The 22,409-nt window shown below is 33.9% G+C and overlaps 1 protein-coding gene across 5 annotated transcripts; it reads left to right on the top strand.

Annotated features, from left to right (window-relative positions):
- The first annotated feature begins 802 nt into the window (after window positions 1–802).
- LOC114380920 (kinesin-like protein KIN-14B) lies at window positions 803–20,608 on the top strand. 5 transcript variants are annotated; one of them, XM_028340060.1, is made up of 24 exons: window positions 803–898; window positions 1,025–1,248; window positions 3,889–4,012; window positions 4,767–4,853; window positions 5,077–5,247; window positions 5,382–5,488; window positions 5,701–5,832; window positions 5,947–6,125; window positions 6,852–7,013; window positions 8,815–8,906; window positions 9,995–10,146; window positions 10,583–10,756; window positions 11,468–11,614; window positions 13,274–13,462; window positions 13,980–14,051; window positions 14,866–14,918; window positions 15,011–15,236; window positions 16,061–16,252; window positions 16,367–16,558; window positions 16,774–17,124; window positions 17,966–18,064; window positions 18,949–19,089; window positions 19,177–19,335; window positions 19,908–20,608. In XM_028340060.1, the coding sequence occupies exons 2-24, from the start codon at window positions 1,066–1,068 to the stop codon at window positions 20,361–20,363; spliced, it is 3,840 nt and encodes a 1,279-aa protein (XP_028195861.1). In that variant the 5' UTR covers window positions 803–898; window positions 1,025–1,065; the 3' UTR covers window positions 20,364–20,608. The 5 variants fall into 5 exon arrangements, with proteins under 5 accessions (XP_028195861.1, XP_028195855.1, XP_028195868.1 ...); XM_028340054.1 differs by having other exon boundaries at window positions 14,863–14,918; XM_028340067.1 differs by lacking the exon at window positions 17,966–18,064 and having other exon boundaries at window positions 14,863–14,918.
- Window positions 20,609–22,409: the final 1,801 nt, after the last annotated feature.

Raw genomic sequence — 22,409 nt, 5'->3', positions numbered from 1 at the left:
CTATTCTCAAATATTTTTATGACATTAAAACTATTACCGGTCTTAAAATTAAACATGTCATGTCGGGAAGAAGCCATGAAGGTATGATATGATATTATTATGGGATGTATTTTTGGCAAAGTTAAGTTAGATGACTTTGTCTCATCAGTGGGTTGCACACAACCAAATATAATAATCACGACACAGCTTATAGTGTGTTAAAGGCGTTCTTCGTAGGACTCGTAAACAAGTTTTAGAAAGAAGAGATTTGAGGGATAACAAATGAAAAAGAAAAATGAAACACATGTTAAGAAATTAATTTCACATTTACAACTCCTATCTGAGCAATTTTTTTTTTATTGTGAATCAAACTATCTCATGACTAAAAGTTAATAACTAATCCTTAAGATAGTGAAATTTATTAAAAGAATTAATCCAAGTTATTTATGACTATCCAAGTATTTATTAGTCATGTTATATCATATTAGTCATGATTTGAGTAATTGAACTAATTTGAAAAAACATAACGTGTTTTTTACTACTATATATTTCTTCATTACTTTCTATCCGTGATTTATGGTAATATGGTAGTACATTATCATATAGTTACATAGTACATTATTAAAAAAATGTAAATCTATGTTAGTAATTTTTTTTATTATTTATTGTCTTGCCACGTGCAAGCCTTACCGTTAGAACCCAACAAGTCCAATCCACGAACCATGGAGAAACTATTTGCTGGGCCGAAAGAGCCCAATAACAGTGTCCCACAACACAATTTTTTTCCTAAAACAACGCCCTATGTGGGCGCTCAAAAAACCAAATAAACACCCCGCTTCCTCCCTCTGTTATTATTACAGGCACAGCCAGTACGGTACTTTAATGATGGTGATACAAACCAAAAAGCTGTTTCCTTTCAGTCAGTGTTTTCTTATCCTTTTTTTTTTTTTACTTTAAATTCTTATTAATTATATTTTATATTAATATTAACAGTAATTATAATTATAATTATATTCCGTTGCATTCTTCCGTTTCGATTTCGAAGGAGAGGGAGTGGAAATCTGAGAGGGTTTCGCGGCAACGGCAATGGCGGAGCAGGGTAACCGCTGGAGCTGGGACGTCGCCGGCTTCGAGCCTTGGAAGTCGCCGTCGCCGGAGCAAAACGATCAGAAACCTACCGCGCCGTTGGCGAGGAGAAACTCCACCACCTCCTCGGTTCCTCCACACTCCGTGGCTTCCAAAGTTGAAGGGTTAAGAGAAAAGGTTAAGGTAATGCGTTTTCATTTCCACGTGTATCTCGTTCTTCTTCTTCTTCGAATTCGCTAGCTGAAACAGAATTTTCGGTTTTGAGCTATCTCGAGGAGAGTACTTCTAGTTGTTTCTGCTTCCGCATCGATTCTACGTGCTTGTTGTATTTTCGGATTTTTTTTGTGTGTAGAGGATTTCAGTGACTGTTAGTGGCGAGGATTTGACTGTGAATTAGATTTTGGAATCTGAAGAGAATTTAACTTGCAGTTGAGGAAATTGTTTGCCATGTTAGACACGTTGAGCAATTTTTTGTTCCTTCCATGTTTCAGAAAGTTAAAACAAAACAAAAATAAATGCTGTGTTCATGAAAGAAAGAAGAGTTACCTGCATAATAATGTTTCGTTTTCCAAAAAATTTCTCATCGTGTTTAATGCCTTTGGAAGAAGAGATGCCAGCTGTACTTTTTTTATTGTTGCCTTAACGGTTTTTTCTTCCAGCTGAAAGCTGTTAGTGTTGTGTTGGGCACCAAGATAGGGGAATATGAGTTAAGAAGGGATTCACTGTCCTTGTAGAAACTGGTGAATCAGAGTGTTTAGAACATAGTCCTAGGTGGTAGTTTCTCACAGCGGTTGCTTGAATACTATATCAATTAGGTTTAATCAGCATTAACTAAGATTCCTGATTTCAAAATGTCAATTGCTTAATTAAGATTCTGGCTTTGAAGATTCCAGGTTCCGTCAGCATTAATTAAGATAGAGTATACAGTGAGGAATGTGAGGAAAGAAGGGATTCACTGTCCTTATTGAAATGGCGTATCAGTGTGTTTAGAACATAGTCATAGGTGGTAATTTCTCACAGCAGTTTGTTGAATATATCAATTAGGTTCAATCAGCATTAATTGAAATTCCAGATTTGGAAATGACAATTGCTTTCATTTTGTGCTAGGTTTATTGCATGGTTTTGAACTAAGGCGCACACTTGGCTTCTATGTGCCGTATGTCTTAAAAAATCTGCAATGAATTTCTTAGAGTCAGGAGGTTAAAATATCTTCTCAATCTGTGGCGAACAGAGACCCTTGAAAATATATTTAAGTTTTTATTCAAAACAATTACTTGTCTAATATAAATGTAAGTGATAGACAGTGTAAAAAAAATAAGTTCATAAAATTAGTTTCAAGCTAGTTTGTGCATTTTTAAGCAAAGACAAAAGCAAACTTTTTCTCCTTAAAATTTGTACCAAACCAAATGCAATACAATACATAAAAACAATTTAGAGTATTTTCAAATAGTAAAAAAGAATGTTATTTATCCAAAAGTATATATACATAACTTTTTGCTACTTATATCCAGTAGTGCCCAAATTCCCCTGCATTTTTGTAAAACTTGAATCAAACTTACCTGCTTCTAGTTTAAATTATTTTTTAACGGTTCACATCCTTGCATGTTTTGTTGGGATTTCTTCTGGAAAAATAATTGGTATTTTTTAATACACTCTCATAGGAAATTGTTAAATAAATGTTTATTTTCTAAACATGCATATATATATTAGTAACATTTTTCCTAAGAACAATGCTATAAACACTCTTTATTTGAATTATGCACAATTTGTTTATTTGTTACTATGCACATAAGACAAAACCAAATGGTTAGATTAATGTTTTTTTTTGTTCCCTTAACAATTGTAGAAAAATGAGTAATTATTTCTCTCACTAGCTAGCAATAGCATGTAATCATAGTCTATGGATTATTTTTCTAACTTTTAGCCATACAATTTGCTGACTAATAAGTGGCAATCGGAGCAATTCAGAATACCTAGTCGAGCAGTCACGATGATCAGTTTGATTGATTGAAGTTTTGGCATTTCTCCTTTCTGAAAACACCATTGTATGTGGGCATAAATTTTCTATGATTCTCGAGTGAACTTTACTTAACTGGGATGTTGCAACTTTTCATGATTTTGGTGAATTAGTGCTTGGTGGTTCTTTTATGAAGAAGGAAGAAATGAGTGTGGTCTTTCAGTTTCAATATTATGAATTTAGATGGTAGGCATGTTGGGAGAGGCTGTTTGACTGACTAATAGCAAGAACTCTGGAAGGTAAGATATAGGATCAAACTCACAGCTAATTTTGGGGATTTGAAGATTTTATGTGCAAACAGAGAAAAAGAATTATTGTTATGTAAAACAGGGTATACGTTATCCTCTTCTGAAAAAGTTTCATTTAGAAAGGTCTAGTTTTGGATTACATATTTAAGAGAATTTTTTTTCCACAGATATGGTGTCAAGCAAATATAAGTGATGATTCTTGCACAATCTATGATTGTAGTATATAAAATATGGTTGGAGAGGGTAAATTATTTACATTTTTTAAATACTTTTAGTAGGATTGGATTGATGGGGAGTTTGATCCACTTGTGGTAGCCTGTTAGGTATTAGATTCAGAACTCCATGCTGCCATGTACCAAAGAAAAGGATGATTAGAAGATGTGCTTTTCTGGAGTATCTTTTATACTATTTAAAGCTATTTTATATTCTTACAAGTACAAGCTAGTTAAGTTGGTTGGAATTTATGTTTTTGTGGTGTGGTGTCCTAGCTAATTTTTATGGATCATGCAAATTTTGTTTTAGACATGTTTTAACAATTACATCAGGTATTTTGCACAGCTTGCTAGAATTGACTACCTGCAGTTAAGACAAGAAGCAAGTGAACTTCAAGAATATTCAAATGCAAAACTTGACCGAGTTACACGATATCTTGGTGTACTTGCAGAGAAAACACACAAGTTAGGTAACACTAATTTGTCTTGACTTGAGGTTCTTTAGATATGCTCGTTTTGATATTTGTCATTTTTATTGTTTATTCTTTTGGTTGATTGGGTAACTTGAGACTATATTTGGATAAAAAACTTAAATAAGTGTTTATTTAAGCAGAGTTCATTTAAATAAGCTCTATTGTCATAAATGTATAAGAACTGGAACCAGAACTGTTAGCTAGATAGCGTTATTTGTTATAGCTCTACTGATGAGATCAGCATGATAATGTGATATTAATAGTGTAAGCCTGCGTATACAGATTTCCTCAGAAAAACATGGCAATTTGAAAATGCAGATAACATAGGCATTCAGGAGGCCTGGACTATCCCCTCCTTTTCTTGCCTCCTTTCTCTCTCTGCTTACCCTTTTTTCCCCCTTAACTAATTGAATTTTCTGAGATGTCAGAGGAGCGGAAAATTAAATGAAAAAAAACACTTTTTCTGAGATGTTCAAATCATACAAAACATGGCTTGTAGCAGTTTTATCTGAGATGTGTTTTGTTCCATCACTTCATGTAGGCATGAGATTATTCGTTTATAAATCTAATGTTCTGGGCAACAACAATAAATGTAGCGAGTGTATATCCAGATGCATTAATTTCTTGAAGTACTTGCAGTTATGTGAAATTTGAATATACCTACACAAACATATCTTTTATTGTTAAGCCATTATGCTGATGGTTTTCTATTTTTAAATTTTGAATTTTGTGCTGCATCTGTGAATGCCAGATCAAGTTGCCCTTGAAACTGAGGCAAGAATGTCTTCTGTGATCAAGGAGAAGAAGAAATTGTTCAATGACTTATTGACATCTAAAGGTGATTGCTCAATGTAGTTCTTTTACTATTGTTAGCTTCTTTGATTGACTTTTTTCCTCAATGGTGTTGTTTGTATAATATATAATGTAATACATAACATACGTTAGCTGGAACTTAATCTTGTTAACTACATGACCTGCCTATCCTTAAGCATATTCAAATGCATGTTTTGCTGAGCTGGAAAGATCTATCTAGCTGTTAGATATGGTTCTATTATTTGCAGGAAACATACGGGTATTCTGCCGTACTAGGCCATTATTTGAAGATGAAGGTTCCTCAGTTGTTGAATTTCCAGATGATTATACCATCCGTGTAAATACTGGAGATGAATCCTTGTCTAACTCGAAGAAAGAATTTGAATTTGACAGAGTTTATGGACCTCATGTTGGACAGGGTAACATGGTTCTCTTTTATGTTACTATTTGTTTGGGTGGCGGGGGGAGCGACTAGGGAGGGGGTTCCAACTTCAAACCCTGCTAATTGTCTGATTTGCTCTTTAATATCTTACCTCTTATTTTATGTTTGCAGCTGAGTTGTTCAGTGATGTTCAGCCAATGGTGCAATCAGCTTTGGATGGATATAATATTTCCTTATTTGCATATGGACAAACGCATTCTGGAAAGACGCACACTATGGTTGTTCTTTCCGTCTTTCACTGTGTGTGCTGATTGTTATCCCACTCTTTCAAAAGAAATAAATATTTGGATGAGGCTCTCGAATTTAGTGTTGATTTGAAATTGAAATGCCTATCCTGTGGATGAACTCTATTATTTGTACATTTTCTTTAACTTCTTGAGTCAGTAATGCCTGATAATTTGCATCTGCAATGTTCATTCATTGTTCTCAGGAAGGATCAAGCTATGATAGGGGTTTATATGCTCGCTGTTTTGAGGAGCTGTTTGATTTGTCCAACTCGGACACAACTGCTACTTCTCAATATACATTCTGCATTACTGTTTTTGAGCTGTATAACGAACAGGTCTCCTTTTCTTTTCACTTTGTGACCCTTTTTGGTGGGTTTATAATTTGCTTCCTGGTTTAGGTTGATTTAGGATTATAAAGGTTTTCATTGTCTCTTTTTATGTGCTTACAGATAAGGGATCTGCTTTTGGAGTCAGGGAAAAGCTTGCCTAAATTGTGTTTTGGATCACCTGAATACTTCATAGAACTAATGCAGGAAAAAGTTGATAACCCTCTGGACTTTTCTAGGGTTTTGAAAGCCGCATTCCAGGGTCGAGGAAATAATCCATTAAAGATTAATGTTTCTCATTTGTATGGTCGCTGCCTATATTGTGCATGGTTATATTGTGAATTGGCTTTATATTTGCTGTTTGATGTTGCATGGTAGATTTCTATTGATATCATACTTTCTGCAATGGAGCTGGTGATGTCAATGCACAGATCAGCGTTTGTATAGAAATCTCAGAGAGAGAAAATATCACTAACAGAATTGAGGTGAAGTGAAATATTATTCAACCCAATGAGAAAAGGTTACACCTCAGTTTATATAGGCAGTTACGCAGAGGTAACTGTCAACTGACTCTAGTCAGTTAACTACAGCCGTACAATAAACTGTAGTTAATCCTATACATAGAAGTTAAGAAAGGAAAAGCAGTCTATTGAGTAATATACTCCTATAGTTTGCATTATAGGATACAATATATAATATGCTAAAGATTTTTTTTTTCAACTTTTATTTTTCTTTTTACATGTTGTATTTTTTTATTAATAAGTAACAAAAGGAGGCAGAAAATATTGAAGACTGAAAAATGAAAGAAATGTGGGCTTATTAAGCAGCAATATTATTAATTTGATTATGTCTTGATGTTTCTTCAAATTTATCACTGCCATGATATTTTTCTCTCAGAAAGATTATCAAGGTTGTTACTGTTTTGATATTTGTGCTCATCTGTTTTGTGTAAGTAGATGTTTTCTGCATGATGTACTGTGTACACTAATTCAGATAAGTGAATTTTGTTTCATGCCTTGTATTGTCAGGGTTGTTACAATACACATATTTTATAACAATTTGATCACCGGTGAAAACTCATATAGCAAGCTCTCTTTGGTTGATTTGGCCGGAAGTGAAGGTTTGATAACAGAAGATGATAGTGGTGAGCGTGTCACAGATATGCTTCATGTTATGAAGTCACTTTCAGCGTATGTTTATTTATTTATTTATTTTTTAATTCTTTAAATTTTTCTTCACTGTCAACTTTTAAGTTTTATTAGATTAGTAGTCATCAGGTGTTCTTTGTCCACCCATGTGAGTTAATGTCAAATGTCAATGCTCTTTCAGTATTCTCTCTGTTCTTGATTTTTGGTGGTTTGTCTGTTTTCATTCCCAGGTGTAAATGGTACTAGTTTAGGAAACTGGTTTCTTGTTATCTCTTATTTGCTTGGGGAATAAATAAGGAGATAGTTGGGGCTCCTATGGCTAGCTCTGCTTTCTGTTTCCTATGGGACTATGGCTGTTAGGCAACACTTGTAAATAGTGCATTCAATTTACACTGTTGTCACCTGATTTTTTTTATTTCCTTATAAATAACAAATTGAATTTGCTTGATTTCTAATTCATCGTGTTCAAAAATCACAATCTAGATCCATAAAAATGTTGGTCTCAAGTAGGCTAGGGTCTTCAATTTATCCAGCTCTCTGGGAGGGTTAGAGACTTAGAGTGCAATGAACATAAAAGAGATAAAATATTACATGACTGGAGTCACTTGCGTAGCCGTAGCTAAAGCTTTATATTCTCTCTCACTCTCTCTCTCTCTTTATATATATATACAATTTCCTTTTTTATCTATTAAGAAAATAAAGAAAAAGCCCTTAAAAAATAATGTGCTTTTGTACCCCTCTTTTCTGTCTTAATAATAAATTCTTATAAGACCATGTCCTTCAAAGCAAATAGAAGCCATTCATCTAACCTCATCAGTCATCCCAAATTTACTGGTGTATGAATAAAACACCCTGTTTGTGAGCATTAAGTTCCAATCAAATGCACCAAATAGTACTATAGTAGTGTAAATTGCAGATTACCATAAAAATTTAGCCTATTTACTTCTACTACCATGGCCACTGTTGAAAAGCTAATTTAACTGTGGTCACTCCTAGCTTGCCTTAGTTGATGCCTCTTTGGGGGCTGCCTCTATTGTAGCCTCAAGGACGGTGATTTAGTCCCACATCAATTGGATATATGACATAGATGTTATAAAGCTTGGGTTGTCCCTTACAAGCTGGTTTTGTGGGGTTGAGTTAGGCCCTAAGCACACATTCTAAGAGCCACTAAGGCTAGTCAACAAAAATTGGTCCAAGGACCTGAGTCTAGGACACACTCAGCATTAACCAAAAAAGCTAAAACTCTATTGCATAAGGAGATAACAGCTGAACAATCTGGAAACAGTTGGGGAATTAATTCTGAACAACCACCGCACAAATGCAATCAAGTAGTGATAGATGATTTTAAATGTATGTAAATAAAAATAAACCATAGACATAGCAAACCAATTAGAGCTTTTAAATGTACAGTGATGTCAACATGGTTGTTAAATGGTGGCGCCATGGTGGATTTTTTTGCCAAACGCCATAGGCCCCAATGGTGTGTTTATATGGTGAAATTATGGCCTTCTGCCATATTTTGCCATCCACCATTGATAACACTGGATCCCAAAAAGCAGATGACTGAGCCTAACCCCTTAGATTGCGAATTATACATAGTGTCATACCTGTACTACGTATCTAGACCTGTTTGGCATTCTGTTTTGAATCACAAAATTAGTTAGTACTGGTTTAAATCCACAAGATTGTAATATTATCTGATCTTATTTCTCGTTAAATTCATGAACTTCATTTTTTTCATTCATATTGAAGTTTTTAACCAATTGAGTCTGAGGAATGAGAAGCATTTATTTGTTGGAATTTTCTGTCTTACTTCTTGCTGCATTTGAAAATGTCTTTACAGGTTGGGAGATGTTTTGTCTTCTTTGACATCAAAAAAGGATGTTATTCCTTATGAAAACTCGATGCTAACGAAACTATTTGCAGATTCACTTGGTATTATTTTTTATTCCATCTTTTTTTTAATAAGCTTATGGTCACGTGTATTTGTAAACAATAATAACAGAAAATTGCAAGTGCCTCTTAAAATGGTAGCAAGTTTTTACATGTTTGGTGTGACTTTTGCATTCTATTATATTATTTAATTAATATTTAGATACTCTGCCTAGTTTTTGCTGTAGTTCCTCATTTTCTAATTGGATTGTTGTTACAATTAATCCAAACCTGCTCCATATCAAGTGGTGTTTGTCTTGTTTTGATTTCATTTCATTGTCTATTAGTTTTCTAGTTTATTTTGGAAGTGTATTGAAGCATACATATTCTCTTGGTGTTTCCATTTTTTGTTATCTCTGTTTGTCAGTTATAAATTAGGTTAAATTAAAACTTTAGCCCCTAAAGTATCATCCATTTTCAACTTAATACATTCATTTTTTTTACTTTTCCTCACACTTATAAACATTTTCAAAATAGTCCCTTCAGCCATTTTCGATTATAATAACACCAATTTGGTCCCTACTGGACATATTAACCTTAAAAAAGAAGAAGCATGTAAATGTATACCTGTTGAACTTAAGAGCACATGCTCAGAAGAGTTGAGAGTATCTGCAGGAGCTCCTAGAATGACGGAGCATCTGTAGAGGTTGTTTTATAGAATAAAAATGGCACATAAAGAAACACTAAGTTAAGAAACTGTGTTATAATAATGTGGGTTATTTTGAGAACACTTGGAAGTTTAAGGCTAAGGACTGATTTGAAAAGAAAAAAACTATGGGGTTGAAAGTGAAAGGAAACTATAGGGACCAAAATTTAATTTAACCTTTGAATATTTAACAAAGGATTACTTTTTATCCTATGTGGGATAGAAAACACAGGTACAAATTTGAGGTGACACTATGAACATTTTCCTGCATTTCTTATATAAAAAAGAAAATAATTTGCCTTTGTGGTCATTCTTGCTCTTTTTCCTTCGTCCTGAAAATTGACTCAAATGTAATTTTTTATATATATGACTATTAATTCAATTATTTCTGCTTGGTCTTAAATATATGGTAACATTTTTTTGTAATTTTTCTTTAATGTTTTAGGTGGGAGTTCAAAAACTCTGATGATTGTAAATGTGTGTCCAAATTCTTCAAATTTATCAGAGTCATTACTGTCACTCAATTTCTCTGCCAGAGCTCGAAATTCTGTATTAAGCCTTGGAAACCGAGATACAATCAAGAAGTGGAGAGATGCTGTAAGTTCTTCCATAACCCCATCCCCCCTTTTCAAAAGATAGTCTTCTACTTTTGATTTGCTTTTCATTTCCAACTGTGGATATTATGGGAAGCAGTTAAAAATATTGCTCATGCATATTATGTATGATAAATATTATATGGATATAATGTTGATTTTGGCATTGAGCCGCTCCTTTTACTCAATTCAAATTTCAAACAGTGTTTTCTAGTTTTATACAAAGTTACTTGTATATGTAAGATTGATTCTTTTGTGGTCTAACTGAGAAATTGCTCTGACTTTGTTAAATTTTTTCATATATAATCTCTCTGTGTTCATTGGAAGTTCAATTTTACTCAGTTTTCTGTCTCCTTAAAAAAAGGTGGTAATTTCAACTGACTTAAAGATTACAAATTTACTACATATCTTTCAGATTTAAGTTGTGATGGTTTTTATAGGCAAATGATGCACGTAAGGAGTTATATGAGAAGGAAAAAGAAATCCAATATCTGAAACAAGACGATCTGAGACTTAAGCAAGCACTTAAAGTTGCAAATGATCAGTGTGTTCTGCTCTTCAATGAAGTACAGAAGGCATGGAAAGTTTCTTCTGCATTGCAGACAGATTTAAAGGTTTGGCTGTTTATTGAGTTGGGCTTAATTTTACTGTCATATGTAGTGATATGTTACTTAGTGGCTTGACGATTCTGTTTATCTACATGACATGCTTTAATATTGTTAATCCATAAGGTAGTTTTGTGATCTTTTCTTGCAGTGAGCAGAAGGAGAAAGTTTATACAGCATTTAAGTAATTTTCTTAAGTGGTTAAATTCAATCTAATTTTCTATAATGTCTCTTCTAGCATTTTCTGATATCAAATTTTAGCTTGGATTTGAGGCAAATGTTCAGTCAAATGATCCAGTTGTTTGCATGGATCTGATAGGAATCAAACTGCAGCTAATCAGCAGTGTTTTTGTCCTCTCATCAGTGTGCAAGATTATCAAATTTGCTATATTTTCTTGCTATTGTCCCTGTGTTCCTACATTGTGAAGAGTGAAATTTTTGTGTCAAGTGATGTTCCTTTAAATTTTAGAGATACATACTATTTGACTGCTTATTTTCTCAATTTGATGCTGTTCTTTCACTTTTTTCCTATTCTGTCTCTTGTATGAAAGAGTTGATGTCGTATGTGCCTTTTTTGGAGAGATGTAAACATGTTGTACATGATGAAGATATGTCTGATGTCCACTTTTTCTGAACATTCACACTGTGCTACAACACTTGGTTGTTAGCTTTGAACAGAAGGTTTGCCAGTGAGCAACATCATTGCTTTATTTTCTGCAGTCAGAGCATATTTTGCTGGCCGATAATTATAAGGTAGAGAAAGAACAAAATGCTCAGCTTAGAAATCAAGTCGCTCATATGTTACAGTTAGAACAAGAGCAAAATTTGCAGATACAACAGCGCAATTCAACCATCCAAAATTTGCAGGTTAACATTTTGTAGTTTATGTACAATGTTCAATAGGTAATTCATGACTGGTTTATCAAGTTCATTTTCTTTAATAATTTTGTTGGAGATAAGAGCTTCTTTAATGTTTATTTTTTTGAATAGCCAAGATACTTGGTATAGGTAGGTTCAATGCATCTTAGGAAGTAGTGGTATCTTAATTGTTCTCTTGTAAATTGTTTGGCATTAATTAATTTTGTAATACTGTTGAATATAAAGAAAGCCCATTCTGCTTGGTGGAAAAAACACTTGAGCACATTCAGAATTTTTTCCTTTCTCATTTTCTCACAAATTTATATTGTGCTGCTGTTTCCTGATAACAATTTAAGTTATAAAAAAAAATAAGGTTTTGTGTGCAATGTTCTAATTAATACAGCAGGATCATCCTTTGTATGCAATTCAGCAAAGCCATATTAACTAATGCTCTTGCCAAGTTGCCATATTCAGTGTTGTTAAATGGCGGCCATGGCGGCGCCATGGCGAATTTTCGTGGCGGATTTTTGAAAAAACGCCACCGAATAGCGGTGGCGTGGCGGGTTTGGGATGGCGGCGCCATGGCGGTCATGGCGGTTATGGCGGAAATGGCGGAATTTTGTTTGGTTTTTGTCCGCGGTAGGAGTTGGGCCGACCCGACCCAACCCTACCCGGTTATTCATTAAACTAAAAGCGACCCTCCCACGCAGCTGTGATTCAGAACAGCCTCCAACTAAAAGCGACCCTCCCCCGCACCCCGCCGCACCCAGCCGCCGCCGCGACACCCGCAGTCCGCACGCGCACGCAGCCGCGAGCCCGTGACACCCCTTACACGAAGACGAAGGTCGACATCGCGACGAGCCCTGGCAACGCACGAACGGCGGCGACAAGCTCTGGCGACGCACCGGCACGAAGAAGACGAAGGTCTCGCGGGTCAGCCTGATCTTTTTTTTTTTTTAATTTTGTTTTTGGCTTTTTGCTGTTTGACACCCCATTTTTCTGTCTATAGCTTTTTTTTTCCTTTTGCCATTTGGCACCCCTTTTTACTGTTAACAGTCCCATTTTTTATTTTTTTCTATTTGACACCACAATTTTTTTTTTCTGTTCAGTCCTCTTTTAAATGTTTTTATCATTTTCTTATTTTGAACTCTTTAATGAGTTTATTTGGTGTGGGTACTTGATTATTGTATGAACTCATGAAACTTTTTTAGTTTATTTGAATGCAATCCTTTGTTTTTTTCAATTTCAATGAGTTTATATATATGTTTTTTTTTTTTTTTTGTCCGCCATGACATCCGCCATTTTCTGCTACGCCATCCGCCATATTTTTATGGCGGATTTTTGACTTTCCGCCATGAACCGCCATCCGCCATTAACAACATTGGCCATATTGCATGTTTTCAGTTAGTACATATAGTGGTTGCTACTTGCTAATGCTAAGTCTGTCATATTGCTGGCGGTAGCACTACAACTACAAGTGTACTATCCATCTATCGCGTGCCCTAGTCTGAGGCATGGCACTGCCGACCATGGCATGCCACCTTAGCTTTGCTCTATAGTAACTGTGATCTTAGATGCATGTGAGCAACTTTGTTGAATTGGAAGCCATGGCATGCCACCATGGCTTGCTTGATAATGTATGTAATCTCTTTTTATCCTCTGATACAGGCTAAAATTGGAAGCCTTGAAATACAACTCAATAAAGCTCTGGGATCCATTAACACTGGGTCAAATGTTGGCCCTGAAACTGTGTCTGCAGCTCTATCAAATTCCAGGACAACAGGGGAAGGGATGGATTCATCTGCAGTAACCAAGAAACTGGAAGAGGAACTCAAGAGACGCGATGCTCTGATTGAGGTCTAATATACTTGTCAATTTTGTGTCTGATTTTAGTATTCTTCCAATTGTTGTTTCCCATTGGATTGCGGTTATTGATTTTCACTTCTTTCTGCAATTTTGTTGTTAATTTTTCCGTAGTAATTTATTTAATTGAGGATAGATTTAGCAAACCAATGGCTCATTGGTCAAGTGAGAAGAGCGACTCCCTATTCTTGGGTTGCTCATGTTGAAATCCTCGCCAACCATCTTAATATATGTGGTGAAAAAGGGGAAATTCTAAAACTGCAACCAAGAAATCTCAATGTACAATTCTTTTTTCTTTTGGTGAATACATAAATTCTGGTTTTCAAGTCTTGTGAACTTTCTAGATTGTAAAAGATTAAATAAGTAATCCCTGAATATGGTTCCTGTGTATCAAAATGTGCCATGACATAAGTTCTGAATATTTATTTTGTTGAATTCTTCTAATGTGTTGAATTCTTACATGCTTATTAGTTTCATTTTATTCTGGTGAGGAACTCAATTCGTTTTGCAGAGGTTGCATGTAGAAAATGAGAAATTATTTGATAAATTGACTGAGAAAGCATCTCTGGCTGGATCACCTCAGGTAGGCAAATTTTATTTTTTACTGGAGTTACTGTTCACAAGTTACCATTCATTATGTTGTGTGTGTAATGGTGGGGGTCCATTTACATTGAGAATAAGTTTTGACTCACTCCAGTTCACAATTATGTATAAATATTGAGTTTTATCAATCAATTACTGAACTATGCTCAGAAGGTAGATCAAGCTTATAAATTTTCATAGAATTTTAAAATTAATTGGTACTTCATTCAACTACTTTACCTTTTGAAATGTGTGTAAATGTCAAATATTAGATTAAATATTTATGTATAGGTTGGCTCCATATACTCTAATAGTTGAGTCTTGCACACTTGTGTTGTTGAGTAAATTTATATAGGATACTAATTTTACTAATTCAACTGTTGAATATTGTCATATCATGATAATGACCATGCATGCTAAACTTAAGATAAACTTACACTTGTGTGTTTGTGTGATTCCTAAATCATAATTCTTTTGCATTCTTTTGATGGATTGTGTATACATTAAAAGAACTGTTCAACAAAGTAGTTGGAAATGTTTACTCTCGCCCAAATATAACTTTTATTGCAAAGAATTTTTTACTTAATAAAATAAACTAGCTTCTGTCTGTGTGGCTCTAAGTACAGGGATTCTTAAATATTGTTTCATCATATATGCTTTCTTTTCTTCAATCAGGCTATCAGCAATATATGCTAACATATAGAAGGGATAGATGGAAGAATCTAAAGTACTGTGACTATTATTTGTATTGCATGCTTCTAGGCTGTCAATGTGGTGTTTATGTTGTTTTAAGATTTTCAATTTATTTTCAGCAGTCAAGTCCATTATCTAGGGGATCAGTTGATGTTCAGCCTCAAAATATTGGAAGGTATAATTTTACTTTATATCCTATATGTTTTACAGTTATATTTTGTTTTTAAGCTTATGGATATTGGCTTTATTCTCGTTGTATTCAAACAGGAATGACACTAGCACCACTGCTAGAGCTCGTTCTGTGGATGTTCTTCCTTCATCTTTGATGATAGATAAGAATGATGGCACTGTTGCTTTAGTTAAATCTGGTTCCGAGAAAGTTAAGACTACCCCTGCTGGGGAATATCTTACTGCTGCCCTGAATGACTTTAATCCTGATCAATATGAAGGACTTGCTGCCATTTCTGATGGTGCAAACAAGCTTCTGATGCTGGTATGGATCTTGAGTGTTTTGGGTTCAGTTTATTGAAAGTAGATAAATTGTAGTTTATGTGCTACATTGTTCTTTTGATTTTATATCAAGTCTTTTGGGTTGTTCTTTCCTCGTTCAAATTGTGAATTCTGCTTTGGTTGCCAAAATGTGGGCCTTAGACAATGTTTGCTCTTTATTCAGTTTGAAAATGTATAGAAGCTTGATTAGTTATAGTTTTCTGATGGTTATCAGTCAATTTGTGACAACATATTACTAAAGAGAGAGGAGGAAAAGTGTATCTTGTGGGACATTAAATATCATCCTAGAAAAGAAAATAAATGAAAACTGCGAGATAAAGTTGCTCAAAAATGCTAAAAAGCTGTTCAATTTCTTTGCATATTGGTAGTACAAATTCCTTTGAACCCATATCAAATGTAAGAGCTTAGACAACAACAATCTAGTCTTTTCTCACTAAGTGAGGTTTGCACATGGAATCAAATAATGCCATAAAGGTTTGCTGTTATTCATGTCTATACACAAACTATTGACCTCTAAATCCCTATTAATTGTTTCACCTACAAAAATGTAAGAGCATAGACACCCTTGAAAAATATATGTTTGATGTTGATTAGTGACATGAACTTGCTAAGAGAAATCTGAAATTGTATTTGTAATTCTGAAATAAGGCACCGGTACAAGAGAAAATAAGAGGCAAAGCCCCTTTCAAGTCAGTGTTTACTCTAGACTCCAACAACAGCAATAACCAGACAATTTAAATACAAGCCACCCTAATAGCTTCAGCTTGCAGGATAGAATTTTACAATCATTGTTCTTAATTGTTGCAGGTTCTGGCTGCTGTCATCAAAGCTGGTGCCTCCAGAGAACATGAAATACTTGCTGAAATTAGAGATGCTGTTTTTTCATTTATTCGTAAAATGGAACCTAGGCGAGTAATGGATACCATGCTTGTTTCCCGTGTTAGAATCTTGTATATAAGATCTTTGCTTGCTAGATCACCAGAGTTGCAATCCATTAAGGTAGAGTATCTTTCTTCTTCTTTTTCCTGTGTTACTGTGTATATAGTGATGTTCTATTGAATCTGGCGGGAATACCCTTCCTAATTTAGTAAATCTTGCACATTGGACTAAAAGGTATTGCCAGTTGAGTGCTTTCTTGAAAAGGCCAACACTGGACCCAGTAGAAGTTCCAGCCGAGCAAGCAGTCCTGGAAGATCTTCCATGCAATATGTTGATGAGCAGATCCAGGGATTTAAAGTGAATCTAAAGCCAGAAAAGAAATCCAAATTTTCATCTGTTGTGTTGAAGATACGTGGAATTGATGAAGTAATGATATTACCCTTTAATATTTCTGGTTAGATGTGGTAGAAAACTATTGAGCAGAATTTTTGTTTCTCATTTCTTTCTTTTGAACTTTGAATATCATAAAAAAATTTGGTATTTCCTGGTGATCCTGTCTCATTATTATCTTTGTACCTATTTGCGGGATGGAGTATGTATGTGTGTCACCTTGTTTTTATAATTTTAAATAAACTGTGTAGGAAACCTGGAGACAGCAAGTAACAGGGGGAAAGCTTAGGGAAATTAGTGAGGAAGCAAAAAATTTTGCAATTGGAAACAAGGCTCTTGCGGCACTATTTGTACATACTCCAGCAGGAGAGCTGCAGCGCCAAATTAGATTCTGGCTTGCAGAGAAGTTTGATTTTCTATCTGTTATGGGAAATGATGCACCAGGGGGGACAACTGGTCAGTTGGAACTTATTTCAACTGCAATTATGGATGGTTGGATGGCTGGACTTGGCAGTGCTCTGCCTCCCCAAACTGATGCCCTTGGCCAACTTTTATTTGAATATTCAAAACGTGTCTATACTTCTCAAGTGCAGCACTTGAAGGTACACTTCATCTTAAATCTGTTTGTCTTGAATAATTATTCTAAATGAATGCTATTCAATGTTCTTGATTATTGGAAGAAACCGTGTTCAATTTGGGACTGTGTTGATAGAGATTGTGCTCTTACTAGTTATGCTCATTGTGTTTGACACATTCATGAGCATGCTAGGCGTTGCCCACTTACATTGGCATCAATATTGGATAATGTACTTTTCTTAACCTAGTTTTCATATTTAGCTAATGTTTACTCCAAAGGAGTGTTTTTATTGGATGCACAAAGAGATTGCCAATTGGGAAGCTTTAATTGGATGAAGTATTTTCTTCTAGGCAGTTATTTTCTTTAACTATCTCATCTCAGACTTAACTTTCATTCTAAACTTAGTGCTAGCTAAAAACTACTGCAATAATCTTGTTAAGGTGTCCTACATTGGCTAGAAATATTGCCAAAGTACTCCTTGTAAGGCTTATTTTTTAACAAACTCCTTATTAAGGCTTGAGCAATCATTTTACCTTGAGCTAGCCGTTGGTGTTGTGTCGGGCTCATTTCATTACTTCATTTCAAATAAGGTGTCAAACCGTATCCTGTATTGATGTCCGGCCACCCACAATGCTTAGTCTTATAGAAACTTAATGCCTCAAATGTGCAATCCTTGCTGTGAGTGGGGTGTGCTATGATGCCCCACATCGGCTAGGAATGTAACCAAAATACTCCTTACATTTTCAAATCTTCTATTCAAATAACCTAATTGCTTTGCTACATATTTGAGTTGTTCATTACCATCTATGGCTAGTTACATTTGTGTGGTTTACTTGATCCTTGTTTTCCTGATATTGGCTTATCAGGATATTTCTGGTACCTTGGCAACAGAAGAGGCTGAAGATGCAGCACAAGTTGCCAAGTTGCGTTCAGCTCTAGAATCTGTTGATCACAAAAGAAGAAAGGTATTTTTTGTTTCACTTGAGATGGATCAAAGAATTTCTGAATCGCTGCTGGTAATCCACAGCATGATTAATTATATATACTGATATTTGGAAACTAGGAAATTAGGAAAATGATACGAAGTCAAAACCTAATTATTTATACAGCCCCTAAACAGAGATATTTTACCTAAATTGGAGATACTTTCCCACATATCTTAAGCATGCATGTAATAGTGTAACTGTAAACTATAAACTTGTATTTGCATGTCTAGAGTTCTGTCATGAGTAGATGGTTTTGTCATTGCACTAGTTTATACAAAGATTGCATGGGAATTTTTTATTTAACATTTTAACGTGTTATTGTTATGCTTTTTTTTATTTTTTGAAATATTTTCTCATGATACTTGGAAATTGCTTTGATAAGAGGAAGTTAAAGTACCATATAAATATTGTAAAATTGCTTTTTATAATTTTGTTGATTCTACTTCTGTTTGCCCCATCTTATTCAGCACTCCTAGAGAACCATCTTTGTGTAATTAGGAAGAAGATATAAATGGAACATCTACTCCTCATTTGTTGTATATACTATACAACACCAGTTATGACTGCTGAACTCAAAGGATTTAAAGTGCAGTCATGTAGTCTGGGGCTTCAATTTGTTAAAATTGATTACTATAGTTCATACTGAGCAACAAAATAGGCAACTAAAGGAGGGACAATTTTCCAGTAACATTAGCCTTCAGTGTTAAATGAATGTTCTGGCAATTTGTCAGACTTGTACCTTTGCAATGTTAATGGTAGATTAACTTTTGAATAGCCATTAAAGAAGGAAGCAGATGGTTTATTTTTTTCTGAGATGAATGTCTATTTATCATGTCCTGACATTGATTTCTTATTATTTTCAGATTTTACAACAAATGAGAAGTGATGTAGCTTTGCTGACATTGGAAAATGGTGGTTTGCCTATTCAAAATCCTTCTACTGCTGCTGAGGATGCACGATTAGCATCTCTCATTTCACTTGATAGAATATTGAAGCAAGTCAAGGTTTCTTTTTTCTTATTGAAATCTGTTTTTTAAAACTTTAGTGTTCTAATAGGAAATACTTAATAATTCAAGGTATAATTTGAACAGGATATATCTAGACTTTCTACTGTGAACACCATTGAGAAAAGTAAGAAAAGAACAGTGCTCGGTTCTCTTGATAAATTGACAGAACAAATGTCTTCACTTCTTGAAATTGATCATCCATGTGCTCGGAGGTACATTGCAGATGCCCGCAGAATGGTTGAGGTAAGCAAATTGATGCTCTGTATGGCTAGATTGTATCCTGAGTTGTGAAGGAATCTGAATATGCTTTGAACTTTGTTGGCATACTCAGTGTTAACTAAAATTCATTACAATTGCTCGGGGAAAAAAACATATCTCTCATCATAATGGCAGGATAATGTCATTTAGGAGAGAGAGAGAGAGAGTGGGGGCTGTTAACATCTTTTTAAACATTACCATTTTTTTAAGGGCTAAAACATTTCCATTTATTTACTCTGTTGTATTTTTTTTAAAAGCATCTCTATGCTTGTCCAAAATTTATCTGTTTTCCCTGTATTAGTGTATTTGTCTATTTCCTTTATTACTTATTAAAATTATTGTTAACTAAATTTTTTGCTCAGCCAACTGGGATTATAACCCATGTAAATACTTAATAAATGTTGTACCCCAAAGGAAAAAGGAAAGAAAACTAAGGAATGAACGGATGAAAACAATTTGAAAAGCTCTTCTGTCTTAGCATTTCAGGCATCTGATTCTGTGTCTGAGCCTGACCTTAATTGAGTTTTGGGATTCCTAAACCCTGTTTTATGATGCAGTCAATTCCTGAAGAAGATGACCGCATTCAAAATCTATCACATTCTCGCAAGCCATCAACTGATACAGACTCGGGATCTGGAACTGATGTGGCACAGTGGAACGTCCTTCAATTCAATACGGGTAATACCTCACCATTTATAATCAAATGTGGAGCAAACTCAAATTCAGAACTAATCATTAAAGCTGAGGCTCGAGTTAAGGAACCTAAAGGTGGCGAGATTGTGAGGGTTGCCCCAAGGCCGTCTATTTTGGAAAATATGAGCTTGGAGGAAATGAAGCAAGTATTTGCTGAACTACCTGAGGCTTTAAGCTTGCTTGCCCTGGCAAGGACTGCCGATGGAACTCGAGCACGGTATTCTAGATTATATAGGACCTTGGCTATGAAGGTTACATCACTTAAAGATATGGTCAGTGAGCTTGAAAAAGGGGGTGCACTGAAAGATGTGAGAACATGACCTTTCAAATGGAAAGATGTTCATGAAATTTACACTATATGCCTCGAGTAGCTTGCATTTGAGGCATCGGCTTTTTGGGGGGTTCATTGAGTGGTGGGGAACCATCGTGTGCATTATGTACAATTGTTATTTTGTGTGCTCATTATTGCATTTAGTTGTAATTATCTCAGTATTTTTTCGTATTGCAGTTTTGTTTATCAGGTGTAATCAATCCAAAGAATTTGAGTCCAAAGGCTTATTTTTTACTTGGTTTTCATTTGATAATTGAAGTTAGTTTAAAACTCGCCAACTCCGGGTTTTTTATAACCTAAACTCAACCTCATGAACTTCGAGATAGACCACAATATTGCCTCCAAGTCCAAACCACCATGATAAACCAAGACGATCAATAAAAAAACTGACTTCTCAATTACTATCTTCGTGCGTAGCTCTTGCAAGCCACCATCTCAGAAACATACTATCAAACAAAAACTCTTGTACACAGCACATCTCTGCACACCGTGACAAGACCACACCATGCCATGTTACCGAAAAAACTATTGTCCAACTGTATAATATATTTCCAAATTCACAATAAAAGGTCAAATGTTAGTGTTACATATGGATCACCATGCTATTAGTTAGAAGTATCCATTGACTTTAGTTATAATTAATTTTTTTAAAATAATTTAATTGTTCACCTTTAGTAGAGGCTTTTATTCCAACTATATATTTTTAATCCATGGTAATTGAATCCAAGACTATATTTAAAAGATCCAAGTCTTAGATTATTACAAGTGAAACATTTATTTTTCTTACAATGATGGGATGAATAATTTTAACATAAATATAATATAATGATTATGTTTGATAAGTCTTTTCAGCTAACTTCTAACATTATTTATTAGCTAAAAAAATTATTGCTTGGTCTGTAAAAAAAAATAGTTTTTTAAAAGATGCTTAGGATGTTTTTACAAATTTCACTTTCAAAAAGTTTTAGGAGGAGTTTGAGAGAGCAACTCAACACAAGATAGTGAATTACTTATACATAATTACAATTAAATGTAATTTAAAATTTTGTGACTATTTTTTATAGGTTAAATTACATGCAACACCACATTAGAGTTAATAGTCATTTATTAAAAAAAATTAATGATTAATATTTTTTTTATTTAATTTCTAATTAATTTAATATCTCTAATAATAACAATCATTAATTAATAATCTAGGAGGGGGACCAAAATCACTAATTTATAAAATTAAGGGCATTAAATGTTAGAATTAAATTTAAGAGGGTCATGGGTTTGGAAAATGAGGAGATCAAAATTACAATTTAGTCTTTTTTATGCATAATTATCATAAATACAAATTAAATTTTAATTGATGAATTAAATGACGATTAAAACATGAATTAAAGTAACTAAAGATTTATTTATAACAATCAAACATTAAATATATATTGTTTAGGTATTTTTTATGTTCACAATTAAAATTACTATTATGTCTTTTAACTTTTTTGAGGGAAAAAACTTAAGTTTGTGTTTATTATTTTATATAATAAAAGATTTAAATTTTTGTGATTGTTTTTTATACATAATTATTATAAATGTGCAATAAATTTTAATTTAAAAATTAAATGATGATTAAAGCATGAATTAAAAATAATAAATGATTTATTCATAACAATCAAACATTAAATATATTTTCTAGGTATTTTGATGTTCACAGTCAAAACTACCATTTTATCCTTTAACTTTTTTTTGGGAGATTTAAAAAATTTTGAATGCCTTTTATACATAATTATGATAAATGCACATTAAATTTTAAATGACAATTAAAGCATAATTTAAAAGTAATAAATGATTTACTTATAATAGTCAAATAGATATATTTTCTAGATTTTTTATTTTCACAATTGAAATTACCATAACGTCCTTTAACTTTTTTGGAGGGGAAAACTTGAGTTTGATGTTCGGGATAAATTAAATGGCAATGGAAAACACAAATTAAAAGCAATAAATGATTTTTTTTTATAACATTCAAGTATTAAATATATTTTTAAAATAT

The sequence above is a fragment of the Glycine soja genome, chromosome 2, assembly GCF_004193775.1.
Source record: "Glycine soja cultivar W05 chromosome 2, ASM419377v2, whole genome shotgun sequence".
In the NCBI taxonomy this organism is placed as follows: domain Eukaryota; kingdom Viridiplantae; phylum Streptophyta; class Magnoliopsida; order Fabales; family Fabaceae; genus Glycine; species Glycine soja.
Note: the sequence above shows the minus strand (reverse complement) of the source record. Positions and strands in the feature narration are given on the sequence as shown.

What these genes read in the sequence shown, in the direction of transcription:
- LOC114380920 (XM_028340054.1), top strand. Translation starts at nt 1,066, where the DNA reads ATGGCGGAGCAGGGTAACCGCTGGAGCTGGGACGTCGCCGGCTTCGAG. An exon ending in TTGAGCTGTATAACGAACAG is followed by an intron (nt 5,833 to 5,946) that starts GTCTCCTTTTCT and finishes ATGTGCTTACAG; the next exon opens with ATAAGGGATCTGCTTTTGGA. An exon ending in CATTGCAGACAGATTTAAAG is followed by an intron (nt 10,757 to 11,467) that starts GTTTGGCTGTTT and finishes TATTTTCTGCAG; the next exon opens with TCAGAGCATATTTTGCTGGC.